The sequence below is a fragment of the Chelonia mydas genome, chromosome 10 (assembly GCF_015237465.2).
Source record: "Chelonia mydas isolate rCheMyd1 chromosome 10, rCheMyd1.pri.v2, whole genome shotgun sequence".
Classification (NCBI taxonomy): Eukaryota; Metazoa; Chordata; order Testudines; family Cheloniidae; genus Chelonia; species Chelonia mydas.
The window spans coordinates 79586907-79607779 of NC_051250.2; the positions used below are offsets into that span (position 1 = coordinate 79586907).

The window sequence follows — 20873 nt, forward strand, 5'->3', positions numbered from 1 at the left end:
AAAGCTTGTGCCCATGTTAGTACTTCTCAAACAAGGGATTGCCAGACTTCACCAGACCAGCAGTCCATCTAGTCAGTTATCCTGTCTCTGACAGTGTCCAGTACCTGCTTTGGAGGCACAATAATATATGTGGAAGGCAGCTGTGGCATAGCCTGCCTACAAGGAAGGTTTCTTCCTGACCTCTATTAGTTAGTGGCTGGCTGATGCCTGAAGCATGAGGGTTTCTACTCCCAAAACTCTTGGTTACTTTTAATCCTTACTATTATAATTCTGGATATTTTTATTATCCATAGAAATCTCCAATCCTTTCCTCAAGTCTGTTAAGCTTTTGGCCTCAATTACATCATGTGGCAATGAGTTCCACAGGTTAATTGTTCTCTGTGGAAAAAGTTTCCTCTTATCAGTTTTCAGTTTGCCACCTCTCAATTTCATTTAATGTCCCTTTGTTTTTGCATTATAAAGGAGTGAAAATCTAACTTCATTATTTAGTGTATCTTTATCTTATTTATCTTAGAGAGGATACAAATAAGAATGGATGACTCATTTTGCAGATAATTAAAAATATATTAATCAACACTGGTTCTGGAATGGAACCTTGTGGCACTTTGCTGTTAAGTTTTTGCCATGGAAAAACAGATTGCTTATTCCTACTTTTGTTCTCTGCCTCTTAGCCAGTTTCTGATCTGTGACAGTACTTTCTCTCACCCCATGACTACTTAGTTTCCTGATTAACCTCTCGTTAAGGACTTTATCAGAGGCTTTTTGACAATCCAAATCAACCAGTTTTTACCCACTATTTTGATGACCTGTTCAAAGAATGTGACTAGATTAGTGAGGCATGATTTCTTTTTTCACAGAAGCCATGATGTCGGTTAGATCATATCTCATTATGGTTATCTAGGTATTTTATAATTCTGTTTTGTGTGCTCTTTTCAATGAGTTTACTGGGTACAGAAGCAAAGCGCAATAGTCTTACATTCCCCAGATCACTCAAGTGCCCTTTTCAAAAATATAGGTATGACCTTTGCTAACCTTCTCCCCTCTGGTAGCACAGCTGATTTTTAAAGAGCGATTGAAGTTAGCAGCTCAGCTGCTTCTTCCTGTGATGCAGGCAGACCAGGTGCCAGCTCATGCCAAGGCCCAGGCCCTCACTGAACACTGAAAATTGCATAGCTGGAAACCAGTCTGGCCTTAACAACACTAACCCACAGGTAAGATAAATATTAGAGTTGTAAGAATGTGTTTGGTGTCTAGATCTTATGAATAGTGCAGGATGCTGCATATACTGATCTCACTTAAAACTTCTGTAGCCATGGTATAAAGTTATATTCAGTGTTTGCATTGTAAACCTCTGTAATTGTGTAAGTCACCAAACAGGAGAAGAAGCATTAATTCAGACAAAGTGCCTGTCCTTTACACAAGATTCTTCATTGAAGGCAAATAAGACATTGTGTAGCATCAAAGGACAGAGACCTTGTTGGCTGCATTCCCCACTCCCTCCAGGAAGGGGCAACCTGCACATGATCTCATCCCATCATCTTGAATTCTGGGGTGGGGGGTGGGTTAAAATCCATGGCACGGAGAAACTAGGATCTTCTTGCTGTCTGGACTCTAAGGGGCAAAGATTCCTAAACATAATAAAGAGATCCTCATGTTGCTTGGCCTGGGTCAGCCCTAAATGAGGTATAGAGCTGCTTATCATAGAAGCTTATATTATCTTTTTAAATCTAAGACTGTAACTCATTTGTGTGTGTTTCCTGTTTTTAACCTTGAAAACAACTTTCATTTCTTTTCTTTAGTTAGCTGATTACAAGGTTGGCTACAACTGTTTTTTCCTTGGTTTTGAGATCTGAGTTCAGTTGACCTGGTGTAAGTGACTAACCTTTGGGACTGGGAGTAACCTGAATATTGTTGTGATTTTTGGTGTAATGTGACCGTCTATCACATAGTCCACCTTGCCTGGGTGGCAAGATAGACCAGAATGCCCCAATCTGTTTAATAGATTCCATCTAACCTAAAAGGTGAACTTTCATTGCCAAAGGCAAGGTACAGTGCATCCCAAACCCTCCATTCTACAGCATGGGTGTACCCGTCAACTGGTCTCCTGTATCATTCTTTGCTTTTCTACACTCATGCTTTGCACTGGAAGCTTCACTGAGGAGATCTCTCCATTGCTTCTGTTCTGAGCTCTCCATTCAGGTCCATGTTTTCTACAGACTCTTCCTTCATTCATGTCATTTGTTCTACATTAGTACAATGGGTGAGAATGCCCAACTTACCCTTTCACCTGGGGCATTGGAGGCAGTGTGCCATCCTGTCTCCTTGATTTGGGCTTTCGATCTCTCAGTCCGTATTACCTAATGTAGTCACAGATTAGGCCCATTTATTGTCTTTTGTTTTTGGCTTCCTTTCCGAGTTTGTCCCCTTGATCAGTGGTTGGGTTATTGATCACCACCTTTGAGCTCCAAGTCTGGCCCTCTACTCTCTTGCAAAAGGCAGAATGCTATTTTGGTCATGAAGACTAAACGGACCACATGCAAATGTAGCTCTCTTTGTCTTCATCGCAAACTAGAGCATGCGGAACTCTCCACAATCCTCCTACATGGGATTCTTTATAGACGCTGCCACTGATTCTTGGTCCAGGGGCTCCACTACTCGGAGATCTAGCCTATTTACCATAGCCCCTTCACTGCTAGGCTTTTAGAAGGATCCATATTTATCAACTTCTTCTGCCAGTCGCTATGTCAGTTCATCAGATTTGGCACCAAACTCCCACTCAGATCAGGCAGTCGTGCTCTCTGGACTGCCTCCGACTCATCAAAGCTTGTTTCCCAGATTGTAAATGTATTATTGCATTTATAAGCAAAACTTTACATATCTGCAGCTACCTCACAGGCGGGTTGTGTGGATTGACTAGTTACTGTTTGCGCAGCGTTCTGAAGATGAAAAACACTTATTATGAGAATGACCATACAACATGCTGCTACTAGTGAATGCCAACAGGAATGTTCCATTTCATTTCTGTAAAACAGGACTTGTTCATTATTTATACCAACCCTTAAATAGATTTTGAGCGCAAATATATTTTTTTCTCATAAGAGTAATATTTATAATGTTAAAATATTTCTGTAACATGAGCTCATTAGTGTACATAAAAGAGATGGTTCAATCCCATGGATAAATGTCTACTTGTGCTTGCATAGCAAAATGTTTCTTGTTCAACAGTGTGCATGATTCAAGCAATATATGGGTGTTTGTTTTTTTTAATGCAAATGCAAAAGTGATCCATGAGGCACATATCACAGTTGCACTTGGCCATTAGTAAATGACAGTCTAGTTCCTGGGGAAAAACAAGAAAACCACAGTCACAGCTCATCTTTGTATCCCAGGCTGGCTGGGCTAAAAGATGTACAAACCTGGGGCAGGCTCATGCTTGAATGTACATGTGGGCTTCTAATTGTGGAAATATGTTGAATGATGTGACACAATGCGAAGTTACGTAACACCTCTTATAAATCTGTGTGGACTAAAACAATACATAAAAATAACAGATGTGGCAAATCAGAACCACATTCTAAGATGTTTCTGGAGCTCAGTTTTAGAAAAACCAGTGGAGCTGGCTAAAATAACGTCCATAGGCAAAGGCCGCTCTGAGCAACAAGAATGGCTAAAAGCCCAGAGCCTCATAAAGAACTCTGTGAGCAGCTATTAACTCAAGAGCAGCAGAACAAAGTTCATGAAAAGGAATGTTGGGCCAGACATGTCTCATGTTACTCATACTGATAGTCCCAAGGAAGTTAATGGGACTATTGGACAAGTAGAATGTGGCCCCAAAAATGTAATAAAATCTGAAGGGCCTGGTACAGAAAGAGCATGAAGGATTGTGATTGTGAATGCTGTGTGAAATCTTGTCCCCCCTCCCCCCCCCCCCCCAAAGTCCATGAGACTTCACCCCGAATCTCCGAATGCGTCTGCAATGGTGTTGTGAGCCCAAGTAATGGCCTTTGTCATTTTCTTGTGGGACCAAGTGGCCTGCCTGAGCTCAATGGATGCCTTTTGAATCAGTTACACCCAGTTATCATTGCTGCTGGAAGACCTCCTATAAGATTTAGATAAGCAAAGAGTTACAGCTTCAATGGGATGAAATCACACGTCATCAACTCGGCAAGATGGAAGAGGTTGCAGCAGAAGGTAAATGGACTATAAAAAGATCAAATTTCAGTTTGGTGGCTGTATTTACATGATCCTGCAGTGGGACTGCTTGCTTGCATGAGTAAAACCTACTCAGTCTGAGGAAGGGTTGTGGAATCTGGTCCATAATTATTGAAAATGTAGGTGGGGATATGGACTGGATAACTGCATTGGCCTTTTCTCTTTCTAATTTTATGGATGGTTCTACCTCACTGACAGGGGAACCTCCATCTTACTAAAACACTAGAAGGAACGGACTCCTCCAAATGATGTGTGGCACAGTGGTGGCAAAAACTGAGAACTGAGCGTTGAAGAGAAGCATGGTCATGTGGCCATAATCTCCATCATTTCATCCTCCACAGATTCTTCCAGGGTACATGATATGGAGGGAGATTTGTTAATATGCCCTGTACCGTGCATGAGTCTCAGGCTTCGGGGATTATGGCTTTTACTGTGCCATAGTACAGCTCCAGTGCTGGTAACAGACTTTCACTGTTGACTGGTTCTAATAAAAGCAGAATCTGTACATAAATGTAAGTTCTGTAACTTCACAGAACTGATAAAGAACAGACTCTAATTAACCGATAACAACTCACTTCCATTTGTTGTGGAACATAGTGTGCTGAACACTGTGAGGTTAGGCATAGGGTACTTAAATCAAGACCTAAGCATTATATCATGAGACACTATTACATTAGTGTTGAACGTGGCAGGAGTAACAAAGATTTCTTCTTCTTTTTGTTTCTGTTTCCTGGTCCTTAGCTTTTCATGGTGTCAATTTTACCTAATTGTCTTCTTCCCACAGAGGGGTTCAGTAGGCAAAGGCCCAAATTCTGTCCTCAAATTCACATACCAGGCTCCCATTTATATTAACAGATATGTAATATCTATACTGGTGAGGGCAAAATTTGGTCGATAGTGTTCTCCATAGTGTCACCATTGCCACAAGAATATTTGTGTGTGTTGTTAGAGGGAGCTCAGATGGGAACACGGGACGGGATGTTCAGGAATTCCAGGAGTGCAACCGGCCAAAAAGTGCCAATTGTTTGTTGCAGGAATTTTTAATGGTGGCTTTTTTTCCCTTTCTAAACATGCTGCAAATAGTTTCCTCTGAATAACGGAGACATTTGGGGTTTTTGAAATCCATTTTTGATTGAAAAAATGTTCAGTTTTCTTTTTAAAATGTTTCTGACTTTTTTTTTTCAAACCAGAACATTTCAAACAAAATAAACCATTTTTCTTTTGATTGAAGAGATTTTTCTGGGAGGAGGGAGGAATTCACCCAACTCTTGGGGGGGTGGGGGGGGCGCTAATCCTAATTCTTCCACTGGCTCCCTTGCTTTGCCACAGGGACATCACTTCAAGGATCAGGATCTATAAGATCCACTGTAATCACATATCTTTTTGAAAACTGTGTATCTACCACAGTTAGAAGCAACACACCAGGGTTATGGTAACAGCTGAAAGAAGGTGGCGCATATATAATACTGGCTTCAAAACTGATTCTACAAAAATTGGATTCAAGCTGCCATTAGCCTGATCTACACTAGCTCCAACCAGCCTCTGGGATAGAATTTTGGGGGGAAATTTGCCCACTGCAAACAGGCTTGTTGATTCTGCAGCATTCATGAAGCCTAAAAGACCCCTCTTCCAAAGCAGTGTGTTAGAACATGGACTAGGGGGATTTTAATCAACTTGCCATCCTATAGCCATTTCCAGAACTCAAACCCTGTGGAGCTGGTTTGGCATTCGTTGAAGAACTGCCTTCCTCAGGAGCTGAAGCTGCGCATTAAGGACTAAGTTGGTGGAATCGATAAGCTGGCGGACAGGATGCTTTCTGATGGACGCTGGTGACTCGGCAGGGGCAGAAGGGTCTTCCCCATACAATGGTGGATATACCTGTAGAGTGTGAGGGGCATGCCTATTTCTACCTTTTCAAAGAAACCTGAACGTGGTCCTTCCCGTGTTGGTAGTCAAGAACACCAATGCTTGAGTGTGTTCCAGAGCTCTTTACACGGGTCTGGTCTCACATTGCCTTCGCCGCTGAGGACAGGACAAGAAGCAATGGGCTTAAATTGCAGCAAGGGTGGTTTAGGTTGGACAGGAGGAAAAACTTCCTGTCAGGGTGGTTAAGTGCTGGAATAAAGTGCCCAGGGAGGCTGTGGACAGTGTTCCCTCTCATGTTTTATGCCCATGTGTGGAATGAATTTTGTTATGTCCACCAATATGGAGGTGATGTGTGACGCATCACCTTAATTTTGGTGCACATAACAAAATTCATATAGTGGGGGTGGGGCCAAAGGGTTTGGAGTGTGGGAGGGGCTGAGGGCTGGGGCAGAGGGTTGGGGTGGACTCTGGAGCAGGGGCCAGGGATGTGGGGTTTAGGGTGCAGGCTGCCCCGAGGCTGCAGTCAGGAGAGAGGACTCTCTCACCACAGCAGCTCGGGGCCTGGGGAGAGGCACCTCACCACGGCAGCTCCGGTGGGGCTGGGCTGGGCCAAGGCAGAGGCTTCTCTCCCCTGGCTGCAGCAAATCGGGCAGGTCCGTGCCGTGCTGGCGGGGAGGGGCTCCTCTCCCCACCGCAGCCCTGAGCCCCTGCGCAGGGCTTAATAGGCAGCTGCGCGGCCGTGCAGCTTAGAGGGAACTTAGGTTGTGGAATCCCCGTCACTGGAGATTTTTAAGAGCAGGTTAGACAAACACCTGTCAGGAATGGTCTAGAACTTAGTCCTGCCTTGAGTGTAGGGGACTGGACTAGATGATCGCTCGAGGTCCCTTTCAGTCCTACGATTCTATGAGCAATCCCATTTAGTTTAATTGGAAGGCTTATGTGAGACTGCAGGAGTGGGCTTGCTTTGACTGTGTCATTTAAAAATAAGGTGATGGATTGTTGGAGTGTCAGGAGTTGCTGGTGACTTTGGATGGAGTGACAATGCTCAGCTTAACTCTCTTCCCCTCATGCCCATGATCAGTGCAGCTTGTAGACACAGATAACAGCAACATACTGTTTGGAAAGTTCCTTTTCTGCCCATTCTCCTCCTGGAATGCCGTGTCTTCACTTACACTTACATTGTCCATCCCCCAGCCCTCTCTCTGCCAGCACAGCTGGCTGACTTAGATAACATGCTGCCTGGCAGATAAGAAACTCTTTTCCCTTGCATCCCCCCATCTGGAGCACCAGTAAATGCTCAGGCTCAACTTGCGAACTCCCACAACAACTCCGGGTTCAACAGTTTGGGCAGTGATGGTGAAATGAAATCATTCACAAACGTCTGCAGTGTTTTAAAACAAGCACACAAATATTTATGAAAAGAGAGCCTCCAATATCAAAGTGAAAATTTAGCGAAGGCTACTAACTATTTGTATTTTTCTCCCTTCCTTCCACTTTGGTAGGTTGGAAGACACCAGCAGGAGATCTATACTGGTTAAACCAATCCCATGCTTTACTTTGAGCCAAGCTGCATTGTGCAGTATGGTGTGGAAAAATGGGGAAAGAAATAATCAAAGATAAGGAAGAATTTGGGCCTGGAGCCATTCCAGAATCCAACGTCCATTTCTGCTGGAAAACGAAGGGCACTCTGACAAGAGTGAGGAACAAGCTTGACTTCAGTGGAGCACAAATTTTAAGAATTTAAGCTCTGTCCCCCATGCTAGTAAGATGCTGGGTTCAAACACTTCAACTGCTAGTTTGATTCAAACAGGGCTTCCCTGACCATTGTGGATATCCCACTATAATCTACCCAGCTAGGTAGTTTGAGACATGATAGGCAATATTGTCTGGTGGCTGGAGCACTTGATTCAGGAAGCCAGGGCTCAATTAACTGGCTCTGCCCCTGGCCTGCTGGGTGACCTTGGGCAAACGACCTCCCCTCTGCCTCAGTTTCCCTCTGTGAAATGGGGACAATGACACTGTGATCACCATTGTTCAAGTGCTTTGATCTCTAACAATGGAAAGTGCAATATACAAGAGTATTCTTATTTTTACTGTAACTATGTTGATCAAGGAAACCATGCTGGGGTTGTGAGTTAGCCACTCTGAGTTTCCTGGGATGCTGCTTGCATGGTTTTAACTGTAGTGTGCATTAGCACTATTGAGTCAGTTTGAGGAACGACTGTTTTTTAAGATGGGTCAGTCTGGGATAAAATAGGTGTCGTCAAACCAGTTATCAGAGTAGCAGCCGTGTTAGTCTGTATCTGCAAAAAGAAAAGGAGGACTTGTGGCACCTTAGACTAACCAATTTATCTGAGCATAAGCTTTTGTGAGCTACAGCTCACTTCATCAGATGCATGAAGTGGAAAATACAGTGGGGAGATTTTATATACGTAGAGAACATAAAACAATGGGTGTTACCATACATACTAATGAGAGTGATCAGGTAAGGTGAGCTATTACCAGCAGGAGAGAGAGAAAACCCCCAACCTTTTGTAGTGATAATCAAGGTGGGCCATTTCCAGCAGTTGTCAAGAACGTGTGAGGAACAGTGAGGGGGGGAATAAACATGGGGAAATAATTTTACTTTGTGTAATGACCCATTATAGCTCCTCTCTTCTATTAGCTCCTCTAGGCTTTGTCTACTCTAGTAAGCTTTAGAGCTAGAGTTCACCACTGACACAGCACCAGCAGTGGTGGCAGCAGTGCCAGCGTTAGTGTAGACAAGGCTCAGGCACTCTTTGCTGCACAGCTTCCAGCATTCCTTCTGCCAATGGAATAGTGCCAGTGGTAAATCTTGGCAGCTACAGCATCTGCCAGTGATCCTAGTCATGTAACATTGGCCCGGACTGTCCTGTTTATAGCTTTCAGAGTAACAGCCGTGTTAGTCTGTATCTGCAAAAAAAAAAGGAGGACTTGTGGCACCTTAGAGACTAACCAATTTATTTGAGCATAAGCTTTCGTGAACTACAGCTCACTTCATCGGATGCATACTGTGGAAATATAGCTTGGAATCCCATCAGTCCATCTGAAAGCATATGGCCAAGAACAGACACTACTTATGTGTTTGGGGCACAGTTACAGACAAAGAGTCCTTTGTGTTAGGAGCTGAGGATTGCAAACAGAGGAACTGTGTGGAGCTAGAAGAGAGGCAGAAGATTATTCTAAGAGCACATGATGAGAGAGAGATCTCTTGGCTGTTTGTCCTGAGATCCAAGTCTGGTTTGTGCTGTTAAAATGCATTCCGATCTGAAACATTCTGTAGCAATGGCATATTTATTAACAGAAGTTTTGTCTTCAGTCCACACAATGTCTGTCCTACAAGGAATTACCCAAGTTTAAATGTGCCAGCCTTTTGGGGCTATGACAATAATGATATACAATTAATTGGGTCCTTGCCTTCCATCTAGGGATGTTGAGGATTAATTAAAGTTTGTAAAATACTTTCAGTAATAATATGTAGCATTATATATAATAACTGCAAGGTTAGTGCAACAGTGACACATGAGTATGTGATGTAAAAAACAAAAACAACCAAAAAACCTCATTCCTGCCTCCCAGTTCAACAAAAGGAGACCAAAAACTATGGTTAACAGAAGTAATAGGAGTATTTCCCAAAGGTAATATGTGATTTCTATCCGAAAACCAAACAAACACACTTGAAGCTTTGCCTGCTTGCCATTGTGCAATTGATTAACTGGGACATTTTAATCCCTGAGTCTTTGTAGAGCCTTCAGCCCATTTTGGAGAAACAACCATATGAAATTAACAAGACTAGACTACAAAATGCGTTTTCAGATGACTTTTCTTCACAGAAAGGCAGAAAAGGTTAGAGAGCAGCTTAGGTTTTGTGGGGGACACCTCTGGCAAGTTCATATTGCCAATCATTGAGAATACGCTAAAAGGAAGTATTTCTATTGAACACTGATGTGCTGCCTAAAATGACTTGCACAGTATATGGAGTAAGAAACAGATTTTATAAAAATCTGTGATAGTCCATTACATTCTGGAATGTATGTTAGGGTGCACGGTCATAGGGAATGTCATTGACATATTGTAATCTCTGTAGTAAAGATCTATAGAAATGTGTTAAACTCTCTGTGGTCATTATTTTCTTTGCTCAGAATTTTTCTGTTTTTATTTAAAGGTGGCAATTGAAATCTATGAGTAAGGAGGCTCAGACAGAGATGAAGGGCACAGCAGGGAAAATATAAGGAAACACCTTCTTTAAGTATTGGTTTAAAATTGCTGAACATACATTTTGATGGTCTAGTTTCCTATGAACTCTTCAGTAAATTTGACAGATTTTTGTTCTCCTGCAATGACAGCATATTTCATTTAGTGCCAGCTGGAATATGGAATTTCAGAAGAAAACCCCCCGCAATGTGCAGCTCTTTACAAGAATGGTTTTAATGTTAGTCTTGTGCGTTATGATTTCTTACCTCTTTTGTTCGACACTCAGACTGGGGAATTTTTAAGAATACAGTGTCTGAATGTTGGCTCTAGAATGTCTCTCATGCAGTGTTTCCTCAGCTTTCTGATTCATTATTCCATAGACACAACAAGCATATGTTTATTTACAATTTTGCTCACTGTGTCAGGCTCCTGAGAATAGCTATCTCCTCTTTGGTAGGGTCCCTGATGGAGAGAGCCAGCAGGCAAGCAGCCTTATTCCGGCACACTTCAATACAATGAAACTCTATAGTGCAGGGCACCAAGATACCAGACCACTGGGCCAGCCTGATGTTCTTTGTTTTCCTCACTGACAGCCTAATCTTGCTCTCCCTGAAGTCAATTATAAAAACTCACACTGATCTAGGTGGTTGTAGGATTGGGCCCAGTGTCCAATTATCTTAATTAAAAGTATAAACTAATAATCCTTAGTTCAAAGTAGATTTTCCATGGATGATGCCACTGGGGATTTACACTTTGATACTGGAGTTGGCATTTAGGTTTTCTTTAAATTATTTTTGCCTTGGAGGCAGATGTACTTATTTATGCTTTGGGAGAATAATTTTAATGGGTAAATATGATCTTTATTGATATTTTTCTCTTTGTTAATTCATTAACATTTGTAAAGAACTTTGAAGATGAAGGCACTAGATGCAATACATGTTGTTATTGCTATTTATTTGAATGTTGCAGGCATTCCAACTCGACCACTTTTCATCCAAGAACCTCAAAGCATTTTTCAGATGTTAATTATTGATCTCAACATGAGATAAACATGATTATCCCCATTTTACAAAAGAGTAATGTGAGGCATGTCTTGTTCAAAGTTGGATAGCGAGTCAGTGGGACAATTAGGAAAGATTCAAAGATTTGACTCCCACTTCCCTGTTCTTGCCACTGGACAACATTCCCCTCTTGGGAGCGTTGTGATGACCGTGTTTGCAGTGCTTGCTTTCATTGGTTGGTTGCTTTTACTGGCTGCTACTGAAAAATCACAGACATCAATAACACATACCTAAAATGAGAGAGAGAGAAAACAACTCTTATAAATCACAATTATTCCTGCTCTTCATGGAGGCAATAATTTTGTTGGAGGTAGGATCAGGGTCATACCAAGCAAGCTTGATCAAGATTCTTATTACTAGATATTCTGCATTGTCTAATCTTGTTTAAAATTCTTTTCTCATTGAAATTACAAGAGGGTGGTGAGACCTCTATTATCCAGAAAAATGCTGGCAAGAAAGGGGCAATTAACAGAAGAACATAATTGAAGGGTATACAAATGTATCTTCTGACAGACAGGAGTAAATCCCCATTGGGTGCTATTTCTAGAATCTAGTAGCAAAGTTACCATCTTATATAGTCTGGACTAAAATGTTTGTTAGAAATATTTTATTTGCACAAACATTTTCCAAAAGTGAGGTGCTGAGGATATGCTGAAGAGGGAAGTGAAATTAAGCACGAAAGATTTTGAATAAACCAGCACAATCTGCAACTGAACTTCGTCAGGAAATGGCTGTATTTGGGATGCTGCATGTTAATGGTGAGATTGGAAGGACATTTGGCGATAGCATGACTCCAACAATCCAGGAGAACAAAGCAAAGTTCAAAAATAGTAGTACTGACTGGTGGAAAAACAACATACATGTCCTTTTCAGGTAATTACTACAGTATAATTAGCTCTGTTTTTTATATAAACTGTTTGAAATCAACCCTTCTTGCTACTGTAACTCAGCTTCATTTGCAGTGCTCTTTAGGGTAAAGCAATTCTTTTAAAACAGGAATGTCCTAACAATTGAGAATGTCAGTGCTTTTCAAAGGTAATTCTGTAGCTGCATCATATATCTTCCACTGGCTGGCTGCTGGCACTTAAACCAGAGTGTCATCTAACTCTGCTATGAGCAGGTCTAGACAGCATGGTGGTTAAAATACTGGTGGCTGACAGCGCTGTATCTACCCTCATGCTCCTAACATTGTTTTCAGTGGATCGGTATGGATAATAGCAACAGTGGGGAATTGTAGGGGAAAAGGCTAATATAGACTCTTAAAAGAAGAAAAGACTTGTTACAGGACCTGACTCTCCGCCATCTTGTACAGTTGTTTTTCCCTGTGCAAAGTGGATATAAAATGCTGTCCTGGCAGAATAGTACTGAGTTTGCATTGGTTTAAATGACAGCACAAGGTGCTGAGCAATGATGAATCAGGACCACAGTATGACCCAGGGATCTCTTGGTGCCAGAAGGCACAGAGGTTGTATAGGGATTTTACAGGGATCCCCTTGGTCAGATAGAGTAGTTCATAGTACCTAATACATATGTGTGTATATAGTAGTTCACAAAAGGGTGGCATGTGAGGTCTCTAGGGAGAGCCAGTAGCCTGCTGGTCATCTTAAATATTATCCTTTTTGCAGTGATTATGAAGTTCTCTATCTATAATGAAAACTGTGTTCTTAAGGTCTTGGAGTTAAGGTAGGTCACCAGGAAGTGACATGTCTGGGGCAGGTTTCTTTGAGGCAGGAGCCAACAGACACTTACACATTTAACCAGACACAGAAGTATTGTCTGCCTCATCCTGGAGGGCTATTTGCAGACTGAGTCAAGTGCCAGTCAAAATGCTGATATAGCTACAAGAAATAAAATCTACAGAAAGAAACAAAACAGAATGGGGGAGTGTCCTATTTATGAATAAAGACAATGGATGAGACTTGTATATCTTGGGAGGTAAAGGAATGCACTGTGTCCTTCACCTAGGAGATAAGCTGTCAGCATGTCTGTCTCAAGTCTAGCTGCAAAACGCTGCAAGGACTTTGGGTAAGCAATACCCTACAAGCCATGAGAATATCGAGGTAATCAAGTCTAGGCTATAGAATGTTATGATTTTGTTTCATGTGTAACCATTTGTTTCCAATGCTTCTACTTGCTGTTACTTGAATCTCTGCACTTTGATAAATAGCCTTATACTTGATTTCACTATAAACCTATCTAAGTGCTGTGTGTTTTGAAGTGGAACTGATAAGTTGGACTGTGCTGTTTCTTTGGAAGCAGTGAATCTGGGAATACTGTGGTCCACTGGATACTCAGAGGTTGGATGCTACAGGGAGACTATTGGAATGGGCCTGTTGCTAACCTGTAGAGAAGAAACAGGGCCTGTGTAGACCTAATGGGGAGCGCTTACGTTTCCCTTGGCCGGTAGCAGATGTCTAGCAGGTACAGACAAGCTTCCTCACACTAAGGGCAGGTGCTAGCAAGGTGCTTCACAGACCTGGATACCCCTGGGAAGCATTACATCATACTTCCCAAACTAAGACAATTCCCTCAATGTTTCAGCTAAAATCGGAGGAAACGTCCTGCAGTTTTCCACGCTTTTCCTTGCAACTTCTTGCTTGTTCCAGGACAATTCCAGTCCTCTGAGCCATCCAGTCCCCTAGTTTGTATTGAGCTTTGAGACTCATACTCCATCTTAAACTTCATTGTAAATTGGTTATGGCCCATTGCAATTGTTTCACGTTTATCTTCCCCCTTTTTTTCTTGCATTACATCTATGGTATGAGACTCGATAATAAAGTAATGATAAAAATAACATTGAGACATTTGCAGCCCAGTGAAGCTGTATTTTGTTGACAAAAGCTGGATTCCATCCAGGCGGAGCAGAAAATGCTCTTACATGTATAGCCAAATATCTCAAGAATCAGTGCTTGTCCTTCCTGAAGAAAGCATTCCTAAAATTCTTCCTAAAAAATGACTCTTTCCTTGTCAGGGCTAATAAAAGCTTGTAGAGTTATGAACCCTGTAGAGGGCTAAATCCTTATTATATCCACCCACCAACGGGAGTTTTCTGGAATAAAATCTGAGTAAAACCTATCAAGCCTGCAGGATACAGCCCATTATTTTCTCAGCTAATGCTGGCAGGAAGTGATTTATTCATCTTCCTTGTCAATGGAGAAGGTAGTTTCCCTGTAGCCTGATGTCCATCTAGTACAAATAGTCTTTGAATTGCATGGATTATGGACCTTATACATTAAATAATTAGTCAAGACTTTCGTTTTCCTTTCCATGGAACCCCAGTTACTTGTCTACGAATAATCCTCCAATCTCTTTCCTCTTGTACCTGGGAACCTTCCTTTTAGGTGGGCAGAAGTGTGTGTGAACTTTAAAGGAATCAATCATTCAGAAGCCAAACATGAAGATAATCGCTGGGGAAGTAGGTGGTGTAGTTGACAATTATATTGGCTTTTTTTTGGGAAGACCTGTCTTCTCAACCTGCTTTTGGTCCTTACTGACCATGAATCTGGGGGCCTTATCCTGGTCTATTTTGTTCAAGACAGGCATAAAATAAAGCTATTATGGCAGGTCAGGCTGGAGGGACACTGGCAGAGCAATATGAGCGAGCTTGCAGGGCACAGACCAAGTCAAATCGGTGCTAATAGTCACTTTCATAAGCACTAAATTCATCCATGTGATATTAAGGGGAAAAAGAGGCTAAACGAATAATAGAAAATGGGCTAATTGTGCTTCATGTAACTGTTGTCCTGAAGGTGTAATAACTTGTACTTGAAGAGCTGGTTGGTTGGAATTGGAATGCCTGTAATTCAGGCAGAGAAAATACAAACACACGCACAGCATTCAAGTAACATCAAATGTGCAAAAGTTTAAATACAAAAATTGAGCTGAAAGCTTTCTCTTTTCCCATCGCACCTTGATGGAGCTCGGTTTGGAGTCTCCTCGATGTAGGTAGGTTTGGAGTCTCTGGCATTACAAAATATAGCTACTCAAAAAAACTATGTGAAAAGAACATTAAGTTGCAGGAGGAAGGCCCAAAATGAAGGTTGCCCATACGACCTTGTAATACATTCTCACAAGAGGCCAGAGTTACAATCGTCTTTAATTACATGATCAGACACTACACCCTTCTCAAGTAATGCAATATAAAACTTTTTCTACAACCTTAGATACATATATGCAGTGCCTTGTAATATTTTTCACTCTTGTATATTTACATAATTTTCATTGGCAACATGGTCCAATATATCTTAGGTTTTCTATATAACAAATTCTCTCTGTCAGGCTTTAATAATTTAGCCAGCAGCCATGGATTGAATGTTCTTTTTTTTGTGGTGGTTTTTTTTTTTTTCTTTTTTCAACTAGGAACATACCCTTCCTTAGCCCCAGTGCAAGGGATGAGACAATTAACTCATTTAGTAGTGAATTTAGGTGGTTTGTATATGCCAGCAAAACTTCACTATTAGTCCTGTGTGGTTAAACCTAAGCTGTAGCATATTGTGGAATTCCACATCTACTTTCTATAGAAAGAGTTGAATGGACTTGGTTTATCTGACACGGTGACTGGTTCACAGATCTGCTTGTGTATCAAAGCAATTTTCACCAGAATGCTCTTCTACATACTACTTCTCAATAACCCCTATTTCAATGCCAAATTTTAATGTTCTATATGCCCACACATTCCAACTGTACCACTGTTAGAAAAATAAGTTGCAATTGTTTGTTTCGAATGGGAATCAGAGTGAGTAAAACAAAAAATTCTCAAAAGTGGACTAACTGGTTTTTACTTCATCTTTGGGCAAAAATCAAGCCTGGAAAGTGAGAAAGGGGACAGTGTCAGGAACTCCTAAATTGATCCAAACAGAGTGTTAAAACAGACTGTGAGGCAACCTTACCTATAATGGTCATTCCCACTACAATATGCTGCAATTCCAAGGCTTAATATAGGGTGAGTAAAAGAGAGCAGGAGCTTTGCCTGTGACTTTGCTGCTGTTAACGGGGCTAGACGAGGATGAAACCTGGTATGTTAACTGTCTGCATAATACTCCCATCTCTCACTAGTGTGGGGGAGCAAGACTAGGGAGCTTGATTTTCCCCTCTCATAGGTTTTACCACAGTGGAAGTCTGTTAACTTCAGTGGAGTCACTACTGATTTACACTGGCATGAGTGGGAGGAGAATCAGGCCTCCAGCATAGAACAAACCTGGTGCTCACTGGGGAGAGCCCATTGGTCACCTATGCTAGCCACTGGATCTATTATATATATATACCTCTGCAGTGCTCCCACCTCCCTGAGCAGAGCACAGGGGTAAGTTACCTATGTCACTCAGCTAGCCCTATTGACCTACTGTATATACCCACAGAGCTTATCTATATTACAAAATGTTGTCTGTATATGATTTTCAACAAATGAGTCCGATGATCCCATGCAGACTACACCTTAGCGGTCAGTGTAGACCAGCACACATTTTCAGCAGCGTGTCAGCTGATTAAACCCAGGATATATTTATGATGAGTCTGTTTATGATGGCACGTGCTGAAGTTGTATTGATACTAAAAAACAGCATAACTGGTTTTCAAGAATCAACTTTTTTACTCACAAAAATGCTTACAATTAGAGCTGCTGGGAGTTTTTGTTGTTGGAAACATTCTGATGAAAGTCCTTTTTTTAAATTAAAAAGAAAAAAACCCCAACAACCTTAATTTTCATGAGAAGCTGTTTGGATTTTTTTTAAAATTTCCCAGTTCATTGAAACTAAACCTAACTTTTCAAAACTTCCTCAATGTTGGGGGGGGGAAGAGTAGAAAAGGAAAAATGAAACTAACTCTGCTACTCAACTTTTACAAAGTTGAGGAAGTTTGGAAAAGTTTCAGAGTAGCAAAATGAAAATGTTTGGGGTGGTGGTGGTAAGGGTGGACTCTGGATATTTTATTGCACTATGGCAATAAAAAAAGGAGGGGAATGAACATTCAAGATTTTTAGTATATGAAATTTCTAAAACCTGATTTTTTTTTGGAAAATTCATTTTTTAAGAAAAACAAGAGATTTGTTTCATTTCTGAACCCTGAAAAATGGAAACCATTTAAAAGTTTTTTTACTAGCTTGGTTTATGAGCCACTTGCAATATCAAATGCAGGTCTAAGTGACATGGAGGCACAAACACCGATGGCTAGTCTACACTAGTGCTCCACCATTAATACTACCAGTGGAGCTGCAGCCATGTTAGAGTACCCATGCAGGACTCTCTGAAAATCCTCAGTGTGTCGACAAAGCCTTTTCTCGCCCACTAATCCCAACCCCTACATCTGAGGGGGAAAGAGGAGCCCAAATTAGTTGCGTATAAACAGCCCTTACCCATATGTTTAAAAATGTTTTTCATTTATACTCAAGGATATATGGTATTTGTAAAACTAAAATGTAGTTCTATTAAGGCCAAACTGAGAAATAATGGATCTGTATCAGCTTTGTCTGCAGGAGGACGCAGAAGGTGTCAAAAAAGCTAAATACTTTGGTGTAAGTAGCAATGTGTTATGTTAATGGTTCAGCTGCTTGTCATTTCAGAAAGGGTTGTGCTTTTATTTAACACTGGGTACAACACAATCTCCTTCCACCAACCCCCATCGGTCAGGATGAAGTGATTGTTGCAAATTCTTTTACTGGGTATTACAAGAAGCTCTGGTTTATAAGGAGTGTGTGTGTGTGTGTGTGTGTGTGTTTTTTTTTTTTTGTTTTTTTTAAGGTCAATTGCCTTTTCATTGACAAGAGATCAACACCTAGATCTAAAAAGGTACAAAGTACACATGAATACACTGTATTCAGAGATAATCCAGTGTCTGGCATTTGAACTTTCTTTACTCTTCCATTTATACTTGCTTCCTTTCTTTCCTACAATTGAGGAAGCTCCTCATACAGGCTATAGTCAATATTAATAATAACTAATATTAAAAGCAAGGTTGCATGTCTTGAGAGGACTATAGGCAGGTTTTGGCTCCATCTCAAGCTTGATGGCATTATGCCCTAATTCAGCAAAGCACTTAAAGCACCTGCTTAAAATCCAGGGAGTTCAGTGGGAAGCTAAGTGTGTGTGTGGGAAAGGGAGAGACAAGCCTCTAAGACACAAGCCTTGAAAGAGGGATTTGCATGTTGATGTTGGACTCGGCAAATGTCTTTTGAAAGAAATAAGTGACTGGATTATATATAATTCCTACGTTAATGATTTAATTATATAATATCCCTTAAAATATGGTACTGCAAATGGGGCTGGTTTAGTCCACCGAAATAGCTAACTATGGAGAGGGGACAATGGTACATCTGGATGGACAGGACATCTCTTGAATTTGTTTTAGGGCCTTGTCTTCCGATTTTCTTCAGGGAACCACTGTTGAGTGATTTCTAATTGAGCAGGGCAGGCTGTATTTGGCTAGATAAGCTGCCTTAGGGTCTGGCTACACAGCAACTGACCCATGTGTGTGGGGCTCACGCTGCTGAGCTAAAAATAGCAGGTTAGTTGCACAGGCTCGGGCGGGCTCTGAAACCTGGCAAGGGGGGGATGGGCTTAGGGCCTGGGCTCCAGCATCTACATGCTATTTTTAGTCCTGCTGCACCAGCCCCACCAGCCTGAGTCAGTTGACCTGAGCTCTGTGACTCACTGCTGCAGGGTGTGGGTTATTTTTTTCTTCTTCTTTTCTGTGTAGATATACCCATGGAGACTAAAGTATAAGGCCAGAAGGGCCCTCCAGATCATGTAGTCTGACCTCCTGTATACCACAGGCCACCGGTTAGCACCCGCCCACTAAACCCAACAACTGAAATAAGACTAAAATATCATAGCCTACAGGAGACTCAACTGTTGTGTGCCTCATTTGCTCTAGAAGTCAGAAGGTGTGCAGAGAACAAGGCAGGAGCTGCAGCAGGAAGAGAACAGATGCTTTTGTGGCTGGCACACAGGATTCAGTTCTATCTCAGCCTCTACCACAGTCTTCCAATGTGACGCTGAGCAAGTAATTTATCCCAAAACGTTGTCAAATGACCACTAATTGTTCCTTATTTTTCTGGGAGCCTGACTCAAGACACCTGGGGGCTTGATGTGGCGAAAAGCCAAACAATCAGAACTGCAATTGAAGACAATGAGAGCTGTGGATGCTCAGAACCTCTGCAATAAGACAGTGAGGTCAGGAGAAATGCACATTTATGTTGAGAAAAACCTCTTTGAAGCGGTGAGTGTATAACTGCCTTCCATTCAGTCTAAATGAGGGAAAAATTAAAGGTCCCTTTGTTAAGATGTCTGGAACAATAGGAGTCACCACCCCAAACACAGGCCATGTGTAAGGCCACTGTGGAATCTGAACTATTTGGGCAGAGGGACTTCACTGTGGGCTGAACTTAAACACAAGGGCTGGGAACTGATTTTGATTGCACGCAGTTGTGTGTCAGAGAGGGGGAAAAATGAAATAAGAGGAACACACAGAGAAGGAGTAAAGAAGCATGAGACACAGTCAGGTAGTGTGACCCTAAGAAAAACCTGAGAGCACGCTTTTGGGTAAAGTGCTGGCTGGAAAGAAGCTTGGGACTGCGAGCAAAGAAACCTGTCTTCTGCCATTTGATTTCTACCGCATTCAGGAAAACAAGGCTTTTTATGTACATTATTGGTAAATTAACAGGATTGCATTAAAGATATACCTGACTCAGTCATCCAATTTCTCCTCCTAATGTAAACAAACTGCTAGACTTCAAATTTTGGCTAATGGCACAGATGAAAAGGGTTAATACAGGAGTGGGATCCAAGAGGTACTGAATAATAAACCTGGCTCTGCCCCTGATTCCTTGTATGGCTTCAGACAAGTTTTCTCATGGTTTCCACATATACAGAACAGGGATATTAATGGTCTTTTATCTTGCAGTGGAGATAGTCATGAATGTTTGTGAGGTACTCATACTATGGTGACAAGTGTCCTGGAAAAGACCATGAAGAAATTAGTAAGTCTGTATTAATTGCAGGCTTTGAAGTAGGCAGGGGGCACTACCTGAATTTAAAAAATAAAATCTCAAACAGCTGCTTTATTCCCTTCCATGAGCATGTCCATCTTGTGCACTGAATGAGGCAGAGGTCATATGGAAAAAATAGCATGTGATCATGTAACCAAAGTTTATTATAATACATAGGCATAAGGGAGCCAAGCTGAGGTTGCACGTGCAACCTACATTCAGCACTTAAGTTGCTTGATTTTGCAACCACCTATGTAACTTCTTTAAGTTTTCATAAGTAGTAATTTATTTGCCCTCTAAAAGGCATTACGTTATCATGCCTCGTGTTAAAGAAACCCAGCTTATCCATAAGTGCTATGGAAAATTCTGGATCCTCCTGAGTCCAAGAGCCATCCTTTTGTCTCTGGAAGGGATCATCAGACGAAATAATGCAATGGTCCCTTCTGGCCTGAACATCTATGAAAAGGCATCTCCCATTGTTCTCCTTGCTATTTGTAGAGAGGAAATAAACAGCAGTCATTGATCTTGTATATGCTAGG

The 20873-nt window shown here is 41.5% G+C and overlaps 1 protein-coding gene across 1 annotated transcript in view; it reads left to right on the forward strand.

The window, feature by feature from the left end:
* The first annotated feature begins 1054 nt into the window (after positions 1 to 1054).
* Positions 1055 to 20873, forward strand: part of PIAS1 (protein inhibitor of activated STAT 1) — a 113596-nt gene continuing 93777 nt past the window's right edge. The window contains exon 1 of the mRNA XM_043523208.1: positions 1055 to 1211. Within this exon, the coding sequence (XP_043379143.1) occupies positions 1131 to 1211 (81 nt within the window). The 5' untranslated portion in view covers positions 1055 to 1130. The remainder of the gene's footprint in view (positions 1212 to 20873) is intronic.